We start from the raw sequence: 12864 nt of genomic DNA, 5'->3' as shown, positions 1-12864 counted from the left end.
GGGGAAACAGGGCAGAGCAAAAGGGAATGCGAACATGAGTATGTTAGACTGAAAGACATATGTGACCCTGGACCACAAAACCAGTCATAAGGGTCAGTTTCTGGAAATGGAGATTTATGCATCATCTGAAAGCTGAATAAATAAGCTTTCCTTTGATATATGGTTGGTTAGGATAGGACAATATTTGGCCGAATATCTGGAATCTGAGGGTGCAAAAAAATCTAAATACTGAGAAAATCACATTTAAAGTTGTCCAAATGAAGTTCTTAGCAATACATATTACTAATCAAACATTAGGTTTTGATACATTTACAGTAGGAAATTTATAAAATATCTTCATAGAACATGATCTTTACTTAACATCCTAATGATTTTGAAAAATCTATAATTTTGACCCATACAATGTTTGTTTGGCTGTTGCTAAAAATATAGCCCAGCGACTTAAGACTGGTTTTGTGGTCCAGGGTCACATATTAGAGAGAGCTGAAGTGGTGTGGGTCTGCAGACAGCTGTACTGTGAGTAACTGATCCGAATGAAGGGTGGGGGATGTTCACAGGTCGAACACGCGCTCGCACATTCAGAAACTCTCATTGAAACAACTGAAACAGGTGTTACTCACAGTCACAGAGAAATCAGGTCAGCATCAATCACATGCTGAGTTATAAATACACACACACATGCTGAGAATTTAGCAATGAAATAGTGACAGAGTGTGTGAGAGAAATGGATGTTACAGATAAGAGTTGTTAAAAGATTGATTCTTTAAATAAACACTCAAGTAGGCTTTACCAATGTTGGGCTTCCACTGTGTTGCTAGGTAGGATACCAACTACTCTATAGAGAAATTAGCTAAGCTAAGTTGAAAGTTAGCCTTAAGAGAACTAGCTTGCTACATTTAGGATACTTTATAATTCTTTGTATAATTTGATCTAATACATATTTATTGAAGAACCAAAAACATCTCCAAAATGTATTGGCTGTTTTTATCTATGTACCATTCCAATGGTTTTGAAAGATGTCTCCATTTATTTTATCATTTATTTGAAATACAGTAAAACAGTAATATAGTGAATTATTAAATTTTTATATATTTATAAATGATATTTATTCCTGTAATGCAAAGCTGAATTTTCAGCATATTACTTCAGTCTTCAGTATCACATGATTAATCAGAATTCATTCTAATACCCTGATTTGGTGCTCAAGAAACTGAATACTGAAAACAGTTGTGCTGTTTAAAAATTTTGTGGAAACGGTAATATATATATTTTTTCCAGAATTCTTCAATGAAGAAGTTGTTATTTGGAAGCTTTTTTCATACACAGTTGTTGAACCTAAAGACGTTCTTTATAGCTGTAAAATGATGTAGTGCCGACTGCTCAAATATTATCTGGGAAATTGATCAGTTTGTCAGAAGTACATTGCCCTATAAAACTACTTAAACAACTTTTCAACCAAAGCTACATGATTTCAAATAGCAGTGTTGCAACCTCACTATTGAGAAATATAATTAAAATGCTAACTTTATTTTTAATACTAATATTATAATTAATTATTATTAATGTATTATTTGTAACAATGCTACAAATAGTTTTGATTTACATGAAACCCATATACCACTGTTTTATCTTGTAGCTGACATGATTGATGGTACAAGACAGCAAGGGAAATGAATCATAGAAAGATGATGTAATGTGTTTGCATGAACTGTTTGACCTCTGACCTCAGGACAGCCCACTGACCCCCTCACTTGATCAGTGACCCCTGATGTTGTGTTTCTCTCTCTCTTCCCCTCTCAGTAAAACCATACAGGTTAAAATCATCGATGATGAGGAGTATGAAAAAAACAAAAACTTCTATCTGGAGCTAGCAGAACCACGCATGGTGGACATGAGCCTTCAGAAAGGTAAAACACACACACAGTGTACTCACAGTAAGATCACATCCTGTGACCATCGTCCTCTTTTGCTGTTCATTTAATCTATTTACTCATTTCTAAGTTTATTTCCATTCATCCAGTGGCTCTTTATCAGTTCATGTTTTATGTCTTCACGTTGATTTTTTATTGGGAGTAGCAAGATTCTTCTTGTTATTTGAGATTCACTATATAGTACATTCACATATAGTATCTTTCAAAGGTTTGGGTCAAGACTTTTTGAAGAAATTAATCATTTTATTCAGCAAAAATATATATATTTTTACAGTTTCCACAAAAATATTAAGCAGAACAGCTGATTTCAACACTGATAATAATAAGAAATGTTTTTTAAACACCAAATCAGCATATTAGAATGATTTGTGATGGTTCCATGACACTGAAAACTGGAATAATGACATCAAAGGAATAAATTAAATTCTAAAATATATCAAATAGAAAACAGTTATTTTAAAATGGAGTAACATTTCACAATATAACTGTTTTACTGTATGTTTGATCAAATAAATGCAGCCTTGTGGACCATAAGAGACTTATGTCAAAGGCATTAAAAAAAAAACATACTTATTCCAAACTTTTGAATGGCAGTCTATTTCTGCTTTCAATGTATTTTGAATAATTAAAGACTCTATGAATGGATGCTACCAGTAGAGGGCACACGGATTATCCTACAGGTTCAGATAGAGCCAGTATTAAGAAATGGACTACTCATCGAAAAATAAGTTAGAAAAAAATATGCGTTTTGCCATTCTTTGAGCTGAAGAAGCAACATTTTTAAACAGTTTTTGTCAGATTTCTTATGTACATAATTGAAACATAATGTCAGCCAACAGTTTCTGAGATTTCCCAATTCAAGTAGATAGGATGCCCATTGCGTAGATAAAAAAAGCTACCCAGCGGCATGGCCAAGATGACTTGCCTTAAAGGGACATTGACTCAAAGCACATGAATTCAATGAAGACCCACAGAGCGCAGCTCTCCAACTGACTCATCTCCGACTCACACAAGAAATGCTGTGATGACGTTTTTGTATTGCTTTGAAAATGGCAACGTTCCTGTTTTTGTCTTCCAGTTTTTATATAGTTTCCTAAATGTCTTGAGATTATTGTTTAGAAAACTATGTGAAGGATTATCTAGCAGTGTTGCTTTTTCACTGACTTCTTTGGAGTTTCAGTATACATTGACCTTAAACGCCGGTGCGGGATCTCAAAGAGTGTGAGAAATGAATACACATGCGCACACACACACACACACACACACACACGCACGCACAAACAAAAAAAAATACACACACACACACACACACACACACACACACACACACACACACACACACACACACCCCCCAAGTAGTCAAGCGTGTCTCTTAATATCTCTCCATAAATCAGGCAGACGTGGTCAATGCTACCAGCATGCACACACGGCAGTGCTGCGGTGCTATGTGTGTGTGTGTTTGCATGTATGCATGTGTCCTTGTCCCAGTATTATACCCTTCAGAAAGAATGAGAGATGAAGAACAGCTGGTCCTCTCTGTTTGAGCTCTCATCTTGCCTGGACAACATTAAACAACCTACTTATTAACGTACCTAAGCACACAAAACAACATGTTGGCTTGTTGTCTCCTCACTAGTGTGCTTGTAAACAAGAAGATTATCAATTATTCATTAGATATTTTATTTATTTTCATGCCAACAAGGATTTGAATAAGATTCAATTTTGATATTCAGAGAAATCCTGGGGGAAAAAGTACCTCAAAGATATATGCGCATTCATAACTATTTGTTTGACAACCATTAATAAGCAAAAAATGAACATTCTAAATGCACTCTGTGAATTGTAAGAATTTTATATAGTGCTGTTTGTTATTTAATAATTGTGGTTCAGATTCTGATTCCTCCTAATAATTCTGGATCTTTGATGATTCCGTGAACAATTTAAATAATTCAGTGAATGAGTCAGCTCGAGGAAATTGTTCAAATAAAAATTTAAAATCTTCATACCTTTCCAAACACTTTCACTTTTCCTTTCAATTTGTATTTCTTAAATTTAGTAATTGACCTGACTCACTCATAAGGGTTTTTTATTTGCTTAAAAGAACCAGAGTCTTTTGTTTCTGTACTATGTGCACTGGTATGATTCACGCTGTAGACTCAGTTTTGCTTTGCAGACAGATAGATAAAACTTTGTATCAAATGGGTTGTAGGTGTTTTTGACACTGAACCTGTAATAGAATACACATCACTTGTCCTACATCCAAACATGACTTTAGAATTGCTGATCCTGTGCTGTCGCTGCAAAATATGTGCGAGGGGTTGAAGGATCTAAAGAAACACTTCCAGCTTTATACATCTAAATACAGGATGCTTTCTTTGGCATTGAACCCTCTTATACACCAACTGGATAAATATAAAAATGTGGCGGTAGAGATGGTTGTGAAGAAGTGGTAAGACAGGCAGTAAAGCTGTGAGACAGGAGAAAATGACAGAGAGACAGGTTAGCAATGAAAAAAAGACAGGAAATGGTGAGCAGAGAAAAACAGGAAAGAAAGGGGGTCAACATTGTTCATTTTACACCGCTTTTAATACTTTGTTTTAGTCTAAAGACAAAAAATATTATGAAAAAAGACAGGAAATGTTTTATTATTTTTTAAATATATTTAAAATATTAAAAAAAAAAATTAAAATATTATTCTTTTAACAAAAAAACCAAGTTTAAAAAGTGTACAAATTTATTTTATATTTAAGCATGCTTTGGCATTTAAAAAAAACTAGATTCCTTTTCATTTTCACATTGTTGTCTATGATTATCTCATTTGACAGTAATATTCTTCATATTTCTTTCCATATTTTCTTTAAAAACATTGTTTGTATATTAATATCTTGCAGTATTTTTTTTTCACATCATGTTTTCCTCAATAGTGTGTTTTAATTAAAATTGTTTAGTTCTCGTCATGATCCTCATTTTTCATCTAATCTTTGTCATTTTGTTTCCTAACATTTTTGTCAGACATTCATACACCATTAACACTGAGGCTTTGTTTGGTAGGTGGTAAAGAAAGACAGTGAGAGACAGACAGGAGATGGTGAGAAAGATGACGAGAAAAGGACAAGCAGAAGAGACAAATAAGCAGAGAAGGGTGAGACAGGTGAAGAAAGACATACAGGAAAGGGGTGAGACAGATGAGGAGAGAATGACAGAAAGAATAGAGTGAGAGACACATGAGAAAAGTAGGAGAGGGGTGATACAACTGAGGACAGAGAGACAGACAGGAGAGCTCCAGCAGACTAACTGTTGTGCTGCATCTGTGTGCGATTAATATCCCATGGAGCCCAAACCTGCAACACCCCTTCCACATGTCCCAGATGAGTGCGTTTAATGAGAAGATCATCAGAAGTGAATCATTTTATCACAGAATTGCTAACAGCTCACCAAAATATCACCTCACTCTGTGTAAGTGTGTGTGTGTTTATTAGAGGAAGAGATCTCTGCATTCAAATGTGTGTGATGATGGAATAACTGTGATTAAGCCAACGATGGGAGTTTTCGTCTAAAATATCGACACCTACATCCCACGATCCCATTACCTCACAGAACGCAGGGAGGAGAGAGCCGTCTGGGATCTGTTGCTAGGGTACCATCAGCTGTTGCTAGCGCTGATGTGCAATAGATTTACACTGAACTGTTGAGTCGAAGCTTCCAGGAAAGAACAGTGAGAGAGAAAATGTGGCGAATAGATTAAATGAATTCCTTTGTGCATTCGCCACGTCTATGTGTGTTATCATGGAGCAGACGTGTTGAAAAGCCTAGAGCTGACGACGCTACACAAATTGCAGGTTAATAATGTGCATCAAGACACATACCCCCTCCACCACCAACCCTACTAGCAGACACATTCGAGCATAAATTATGGGCTTATTTACACATCCAGCTTCTCATTATAGGTCGATATTTTCATCTCAGCACACACACACATACCCTTAATCAAAGCTTGTTTGTTCACCATCTAATTCATCCTCAGCAACAGAAAATTACAGCACTGATTACAGAACTATTAAAGTCATTATACACATAGAGAGAAAGGAAAAAAAGGTAATGGAGGGACAAAGAAATTGATTCCTTTGGTGCTCGTTTTTCTGTAAATGTGTGTGGGTCTGGGTACTAGATTAATAAATGTAAAAAAAAAAAATAATAATAAAAAAATTGGTTAATTCAGGAAATATGATGTACTAAACCAATTGAACTTTATAGTTTTAAGGACAGTTTACCCCAAAATAAAATTTTTCATTATTTGGTCCAGAGGTTCTCAATAAACATCCAGGGGACCTCAAGATTTCTTAAAATAAGACAAAACTAGCATTAAAATATGTTTATATTAAAGTCAAGATATTTCTTACTGTAATTCACCCCCAAGCTGTCTTTTCTTTGAAGAATCAGGGCTCCCTCTTAAAATCTAGATATATAAGGAATGCTCATTTTAAAAGTGTGATTTCTATACCTGGAAAAGTTGTGTAAAATAATAAAATCTTAAAACTCCATAGGCGTTTTTATAGTGATTATAATTATAATTTTTTTGTCCATGTAATTGAAATAGGATCCAAAACAGTCCAAATTAGACCCCATGACTTTAATTGTTTAGACAATTAAATATTTTAATATTTTATAAATATTTTATAATATTCTTTTGTGTTCCACAAGAGAAAAAAAGAATGTCTTACATGTTTGGAACAGCATAAGTGTGAATAAATAAATAATCGTTAAAAAAAATTTTTTTTGGTTGAAATATCCCTTTAAAGGTTAACAATTTATTTATTTATTTATTTTCAATTTGAATATAAAACTCTAAAATGCAAAAAGGTTAGTGAGGGTTAGTGGATGGACAATATCATTATCTCAACCCAGAAGCAATTGAAGTCAATGGGAAAAAAATGCATCATGACAGGAAAGCAAATGTGTAAATAATCAGCGTAGTTTTAGCACCCCTAAGTTCTGTCGCCAAATATCTCAAACGCTACTAAGACACTCCCGTTGCCAGGGGCAACCACCTGCTCCAGCGCTCTGGATCAGCCCACACTATCACATCTGATCACATCTGCTCGGTCACACCTGTCGCACCTGTCCGGCTCAGAGATTCCGGGCAGGGTGATGAAACGCTGAAGGCTGCAAATATTTTTATTCATGTTTATCTGAGTAAATACATCCTGTCCAATATCTCATTGCATTTCCCTTCATCATTATCTGTCTAGTGTTTTCTTCATGTCATTCCACTCCTCCCTTTCTTTTTTTTCTGCACACACAGCTCTGTTATTAGCTGATGGTAAGTTTGTGTGTGTGTGTGTATGTGTGAGGTAAGATGAGGCCATCTGCAGTAATTGTGGTCTCGTCTGCCTCACTCTCTGGATGAACACACGTGTGTCTCCAGGTTTGTGTGTGTGTGTTGTAACACGTGCACGAGAAGATAATTTATGGGTTGCAGGGGGTTTTGAAAGTTCATCTCAACTTTCAGGCTTTTTGGTGTGTATTTGTGGTGTGTGTGTGTTGTTCTGTTGTCCTTCTGAATCACTCAGTTCTATAGCACAACTCACACTTGGTTCAGTCAAACAAAGTTTGGCTGTTAATCTGTTGTGTGTGTTTGCATGTGTAATCTTTCTAATAAGAAAAATTGATGACAGTTGGCCTTATTCATAAAATAAAAGCAGCACCAATTTCTGTACAAATTTGTTTGTAAAAACGGTGTTACGTAAGTAGTCACATTCGATTCAATGCGACAAGTTACGTAAGAATGACTTTATGAACATTTTACATGAATTCGCTGTGCTTGTGTTTCATGAATGAGCCCAGTCAACTCTAAATATGCACGTGATGTTTAGTTTGAAGTGCAGTTTATAGTGACCATATATTATTGAATATTCAAAAGAATTATTGCATGTGCATAAATCACAAAGTCTTTTAAAAGGGACAAAAAGCCCACTTGTTCATGAGTGTAGAGACAGATGCTGATTGATGCATGTGAATGATCAGTATTTGCTACCAAGTTATGTATATTTAGTGTACTACAACGACAAAATCCAACTCAGAAGTTTCCTTTTGTCTCTTAATCTCTTGTAGATATTCCAGACAGGAAGTTTTCATCAGAAGAGGAGGAAGCAAGAAGAATAGCAGAGATGGGGAAGCCTGTATTGGGCGAGCATGCGAAAATAGAGATTATCATTGAAGAGTCATATGAGTTTAAGGTACACACACACACACAGTGGCAGAGACCAGCAGTCTTTCGCATTATGGAAGAATTTTCTTTATCCGTATTTATGTAAGTGTGATACATTTTGTGTTTTTGTGTGCTTGTTGTAGAGTACAGTAGATAAGCTGATTAAGAAGACTAACTTGGCTCTGGTTGTGGGCACAAATTCCTGGAGAGAACAATTCATGGAGGCCATAACTGTCAGCGCAGGTGATTACCAACATTAAACAACACTGAACAATAAGCAGTCAAACCTGAAAATTATTGTTCAATGTTTTGCTTTTAATTAGCAATTATAGTTTTATTCAACAAGGATGTATTGAACTGATGAAAAGTAATAAAAAAGGCATTTATAATGTTAATTAATTTGTTCTAATGAATTTTATATTCATCTAAGAATCCTGGAACAATGAAGTGTTTCATGGTTTCCACCAAAAACCAAAAAAAATATCAGCATATTAGATTGATTTCTGAAGGATCATTTGACAGTGAAGACTGGAGTAATGATTATGAAAATTCAACTTTACCATCACAATAATTACATTTGGAAGTATATTCAAATAGAAAAGTTATTATAAATTCTTTATAATATCTCACAGTATTACTATTTTAGTAGATTGTTGATCAAATAAATGCAGCTTTTCGTGATCATACCAAGATTCCTTTGAAAAAATCCTAGCTACCTCAAACATATGAATGGTAGTGTACATCATCTCAGAACTCACAGAAACGTACTAAAAGCAACAAAACTCAGTTATTATATAAACATACTCTCATGTTCATATTACACACAAAATGTTCCATTTCTGTTGTGACATATTACCCATCCCACATGAAAACCCACTGAGCCCACTGATCTCCTACACGGTTCTCCTCATCCTACGACCTTTGTGTGTTCTCAACATTTTTACTAATTTGATCATTTCAGATATCAATAAGAATGTAGTATTATCGGCTCTGTGTGATACGTTTCACTTTGTTTAAATTAATTCCTATAGATTTTTCCCAAAAATTAAAATGGAAATGTCCTACATATTAGTCTTTTATTACCCAGTGTAGAAATAAAAATGCTGCTTTCACAGTGTGTAGCCTTCAGTTACCGTGACTATCAAACAGCCGGTGTTACCAAGGCAACAGGACCCCTAAATCACCATGGTGTCAAATAGATAGCTTTGCTCAGGTATGGAACTTGTGTAATGTGGGTGACACCACAATACTAACATTTTTTCTTTTCTTATCTTTCTACTCCCATTCGGCTTTCCTTTCTTTCTTGCTTCTTTTCTTTCTTCCTGTCTTCCTGTCTTTATCTCAGGAGATGAGGATGAGGATGAAGGGGGAGAGGAACGTCTACCATCTTGTTTTGACTATGTCATGCACTTCCTGACTGTGTTCTGGAAGGTTCTGTTTGCCTGTGTCCCACCCACGGAATACTGGAACGGGTGGGCGTGTTTCACTGTTTCCATAGTGATCATCGGTCTTTTGACTGCTGTGATAGGTGACCTGGCCAGTCACTTTGGCTGCACCATTGGCCTAAAGGACTCGGTCACCGCTGTGGTGTTTGTAGCCCTGGGAACATCTATCCCTGGTGAGTTTGATCATGTGACACTGCTGCTTTGCCATTATAGTAATAAATTAAATTTTTTAACTAGAAAGGAATTATTTTAAATTGTAAAATTATTTCACAATATTTATGTTTTTACTGTATTTTTGATCAAATAAATGCAGTAAGAGACTTCGTCCAAAAACATTGACATATCTTACTGACCCCAAACTATTGAACAGTAGTGTAAAGTGTTTTCCCTGAGGTCCACATATAATTAATAAAGTTGTTTTTGCCAAAATCAATCATAATTTGGTTTTGTATGACCATTTCAACCCTCTCTCTGTCTCTTGAATTTAATGAGGCCAATCTGTCTGACATCAAAAAACTGTGAGGGTTCACGAGTCAGTTTTGCTGTTTAGTTTCAGTAAATGCTCTTTTTGGATTCGGAGGAAGTTTTGACAGTTACAGTATGTTTTTATCAGACAATTGACTATTTTAGCTCATAAATCGGATTCCTCCTGATTTGCATCCTTTTATTGCTTGTTAATCATGGATTATTACACTATTTCATGAAAGCATCTACATCACATCTCTCTTTTTTCCTCAGATACCTTTGCCAGTAAAGTTGCAGCGGTGCAGGACAGTTACGCAGACGCGGCTATCGGTAACGTGACCGGTAGTAATGCTGTGAACGTTTTCTTGGGAATCGGTGTGGCGTGGTCAGTGGCCGCCATCTACTGGAACATGCAGGGTCGTGCGTTCGAGGTGCAGGCAGGTTCCCTCGCATTTTCTGTCACTCTCTTCACCATCTTTGCCTTCCTGGCGGTGAGTGTCCTGCTGTACCGGCGCAGGCCTCACATCGGTGGAGAGCTGGGCGGCCCACGCACACAGCGTATCTTCACAACACTCTTTTTCTTCGGTCTCTGGTTTCTCTACATCCTTTTCTCCAGTCTTGAGGCTTACTGTCATATAAAGGGCTTCTGAAGAGAAGAGATGGGGTGGGAAGGGGTGGGGGTTAGATAGAGATATATGGGAGGAAACTTCTAACCGTAAATGAAAGAGTAAGAGCTAAGAATTCATTCAAAATGTTGCTACGGTTTTAAGCAGGCATGGATTTGAGCTTAAAAAAGGACATTCGTTCTTAAGATGCCTTCACGCTGAAGATGAAGAGTGTGAAACATTTCTCTAAGGGGTGGGACAGACTTAACCTGGAGTCGGAGCTTTTCACAGTCTATATTTTTCTCAACACCTGCTGAGAACAACTTTTTTCTAATGAAGTATTTTGGGAAAAAAATGCATAAAAAATAACAAAAAGAATTACAGGATTTAAAGGACTATTTTCAAATCTGCTTCCAGGATTAGAAATAATATTTCAACAAAAAAATGAAAATATATGACTACATGAAATCTGTTATTGAGTGACATTTGATGGACCCATAAAGTTATTATAATTTTTTTTTTCTTGTTTACTTTGGTAAGACCTCACAGAGATTACAGCATTTACCATCAGGTTCCGGCTAGGGAGAGTGGCTCGGAAACACCGAACGCTGAGTAGACAAACGGAGAAGAGAGATGAATATGAACAATGGCTGAACACTGCATTTTCTCCCTGATATTCCTGTATGGATATAATCTGCTTCCATATTTTTTTTGTACTTTTGTGTATTTCCTTGCCAAGTGTTGTTATTTCGAGAATCACGGAGGTTGCAGGAAAACAGAATGCAAAAAAAGAAAAAAAAGTGATACAGAGGGAAAATGAGGCCTTTCTTTGCAATTGAACATTCATCAAAATGAATCACTAGTGTATTTTCTGATAACAGCGTGGAGGAGAACACACTGCATCTGCTATTACAGTTGTTGTTGTTTTTTGTTTGTATTTCAGTCTTTCAGTGTCGTTGAACAAACATAAAGCACCCCTGAAGAAATCTCCCACCCCCACTTTACCCTAAAGAGTCTCTCTATATGGAGTCACATGACCATTTAACCAGGAACTCCTTAAGTGCACATCTAAACAGTGTCTGAAGTGTCAGTGATGTGGGTGGTGAATTCTGAGTATGTTTCATTGGGTCCTTTAATGTGGTTCGTAATGTTTACTGGTCTTCGGTCCTGAAAAGACTGAGAATGGATCAGTACAAACAGATTCATTTAACATAGTGGGGAGAGTTTTTTGCATTTCAGGGAGCAGTAGAGAAATTTTGGGCAAAAGTTTAAATAAATGGTTCACCTAAAAAATTTAAATTGGCTGGAAATGTACTCACCCTCGGGCCATCCAAGATGTAGATGAGTCACTTGCTCACCAGTGGATCCTCCGCAGTGAATTGGTGCCATCAGAATGAGAGTCCAAACAGCTGATAAAAACATCACAATAATCCAAAAGGAATCCACATGACTCCAGTCCATCAATTAATTTCTTGTGGAAATCTGTGTGTTTGGAGCAAACAAATCCATCAAAAAAAGTTAACTTTAAACTGTTGCTTCTGTCCTAGAGAGTGAGCACCTTTTCAGCAATTTTTCATTTTTGGGTGAGTTATTCTTTTAAAAAGCAGTCATCAATTCATCTGACTGACTAAATTGTTTCCGTGCCTATTTTTGCTGTAGTGAGCTAAAAAAATGAAGTGGTTGGGATTTCTGTATTATTCGGTGAAGTGATGTCATAAAGAATTGTTTAGGATGGTCAATAAGAGTCCAGAACCAAAGAACAGAACCTTAGACTGCCTCCCAGAAGCTGCAGTGGTTCTCTGGGTTAGTGAGCTTTCCACCCTTGTGTGTTCGTACAGCTCTTACATTTTGTGTGTGTGAGTGTGTGTATGTTGACGTGTTTCGTGTTTGCTCATTACAAATACAGGCCAAATCAGTTGTATCCAAGACACCAGTGTTGGGATTACAACAACTACATACGTGCTTCATTTTTATTATGTTTACATTCATATACAGTACAGCTGTGTATGTGTTTCTTGTGGGTGAGGGTGGCTGAAAACACATTTATTGTCTGAAAATCTCTCCATCCAAATTTACCTGCTGGCATCGCTTCAGCCTGCTCTGTGCTTCCTACTCAGTGGCTGCTCAGTTCATAATCAATGTGCTTTACAGAAAAACGTACAAGAATCACACAGAAATCACAACAAATCGCACTGAACATCAATGCTTTT

General features: G+C 36.3%; 1 protein-coding gene across 3 annotated transcripts in view; it reads left to right on the top strand.

Annotated features, from left to right (window-relative positions):
- LOC109056387 (sodium/calcium exchanger 3-like) overlaps positions 1 to 12061 on the top strand; it is a 37087-nt gene extending 25026 nt beyond the window's left edge. The window contains exons 3-8 of one of the 3 annotated variants that reach the window (XM_042769286.1): positions 1801 to 1907; positions 7234 to 7251; positions 8043 to 8167; positions 8283 to 8382; positions 9488 to 9757; positions 10323 to 12061. In XM_042769286.1, coding sequence (XP_042625220.1) covers positions 1801 to 1907; positions 7234 to 7251; positions 8043 to 8167; positions 8283 to 8382; positions 9488 to 9757; positions 10323 to 10699 — 997 coding nt within the window. In that variant the 3' untranslated portion in view covers positions 10700 to 12061. Of the gene's footprint in view, positions 1 to 1800; positions 1908 to 7233; positions 7252 to 8042; positions 8168 to 8282; positions 8383 to 9484; positions 9758 to 10322 lie in introns of all 3 variants that reach the window. The other 2 variants (XM_042769285.1, XM_042769287.1) reach the window with 2 other exon arrangements.
- Positions 12062 to 12864: the final 803 nt, after the last annotated feature.

This window comes from Cyprinus carpio, chromosome A13 (assembly GCF_018340385.1).
Source record: "Cyprinus carpio isolate SPL01 chromosome A13, ASM1834038v1, whole genome shotgun sequence".
Taxonomy (NCBI): domain Eukaryota; kingdom Metazoa; phylum Chordata; class Actinopteri; order Cypriniformes; family Cyprinidae; genus Cyprinus; species Cyprinus carpio.
This window is presented reverse-complemented; position numbering and strand designations above follow the sequence as displayed.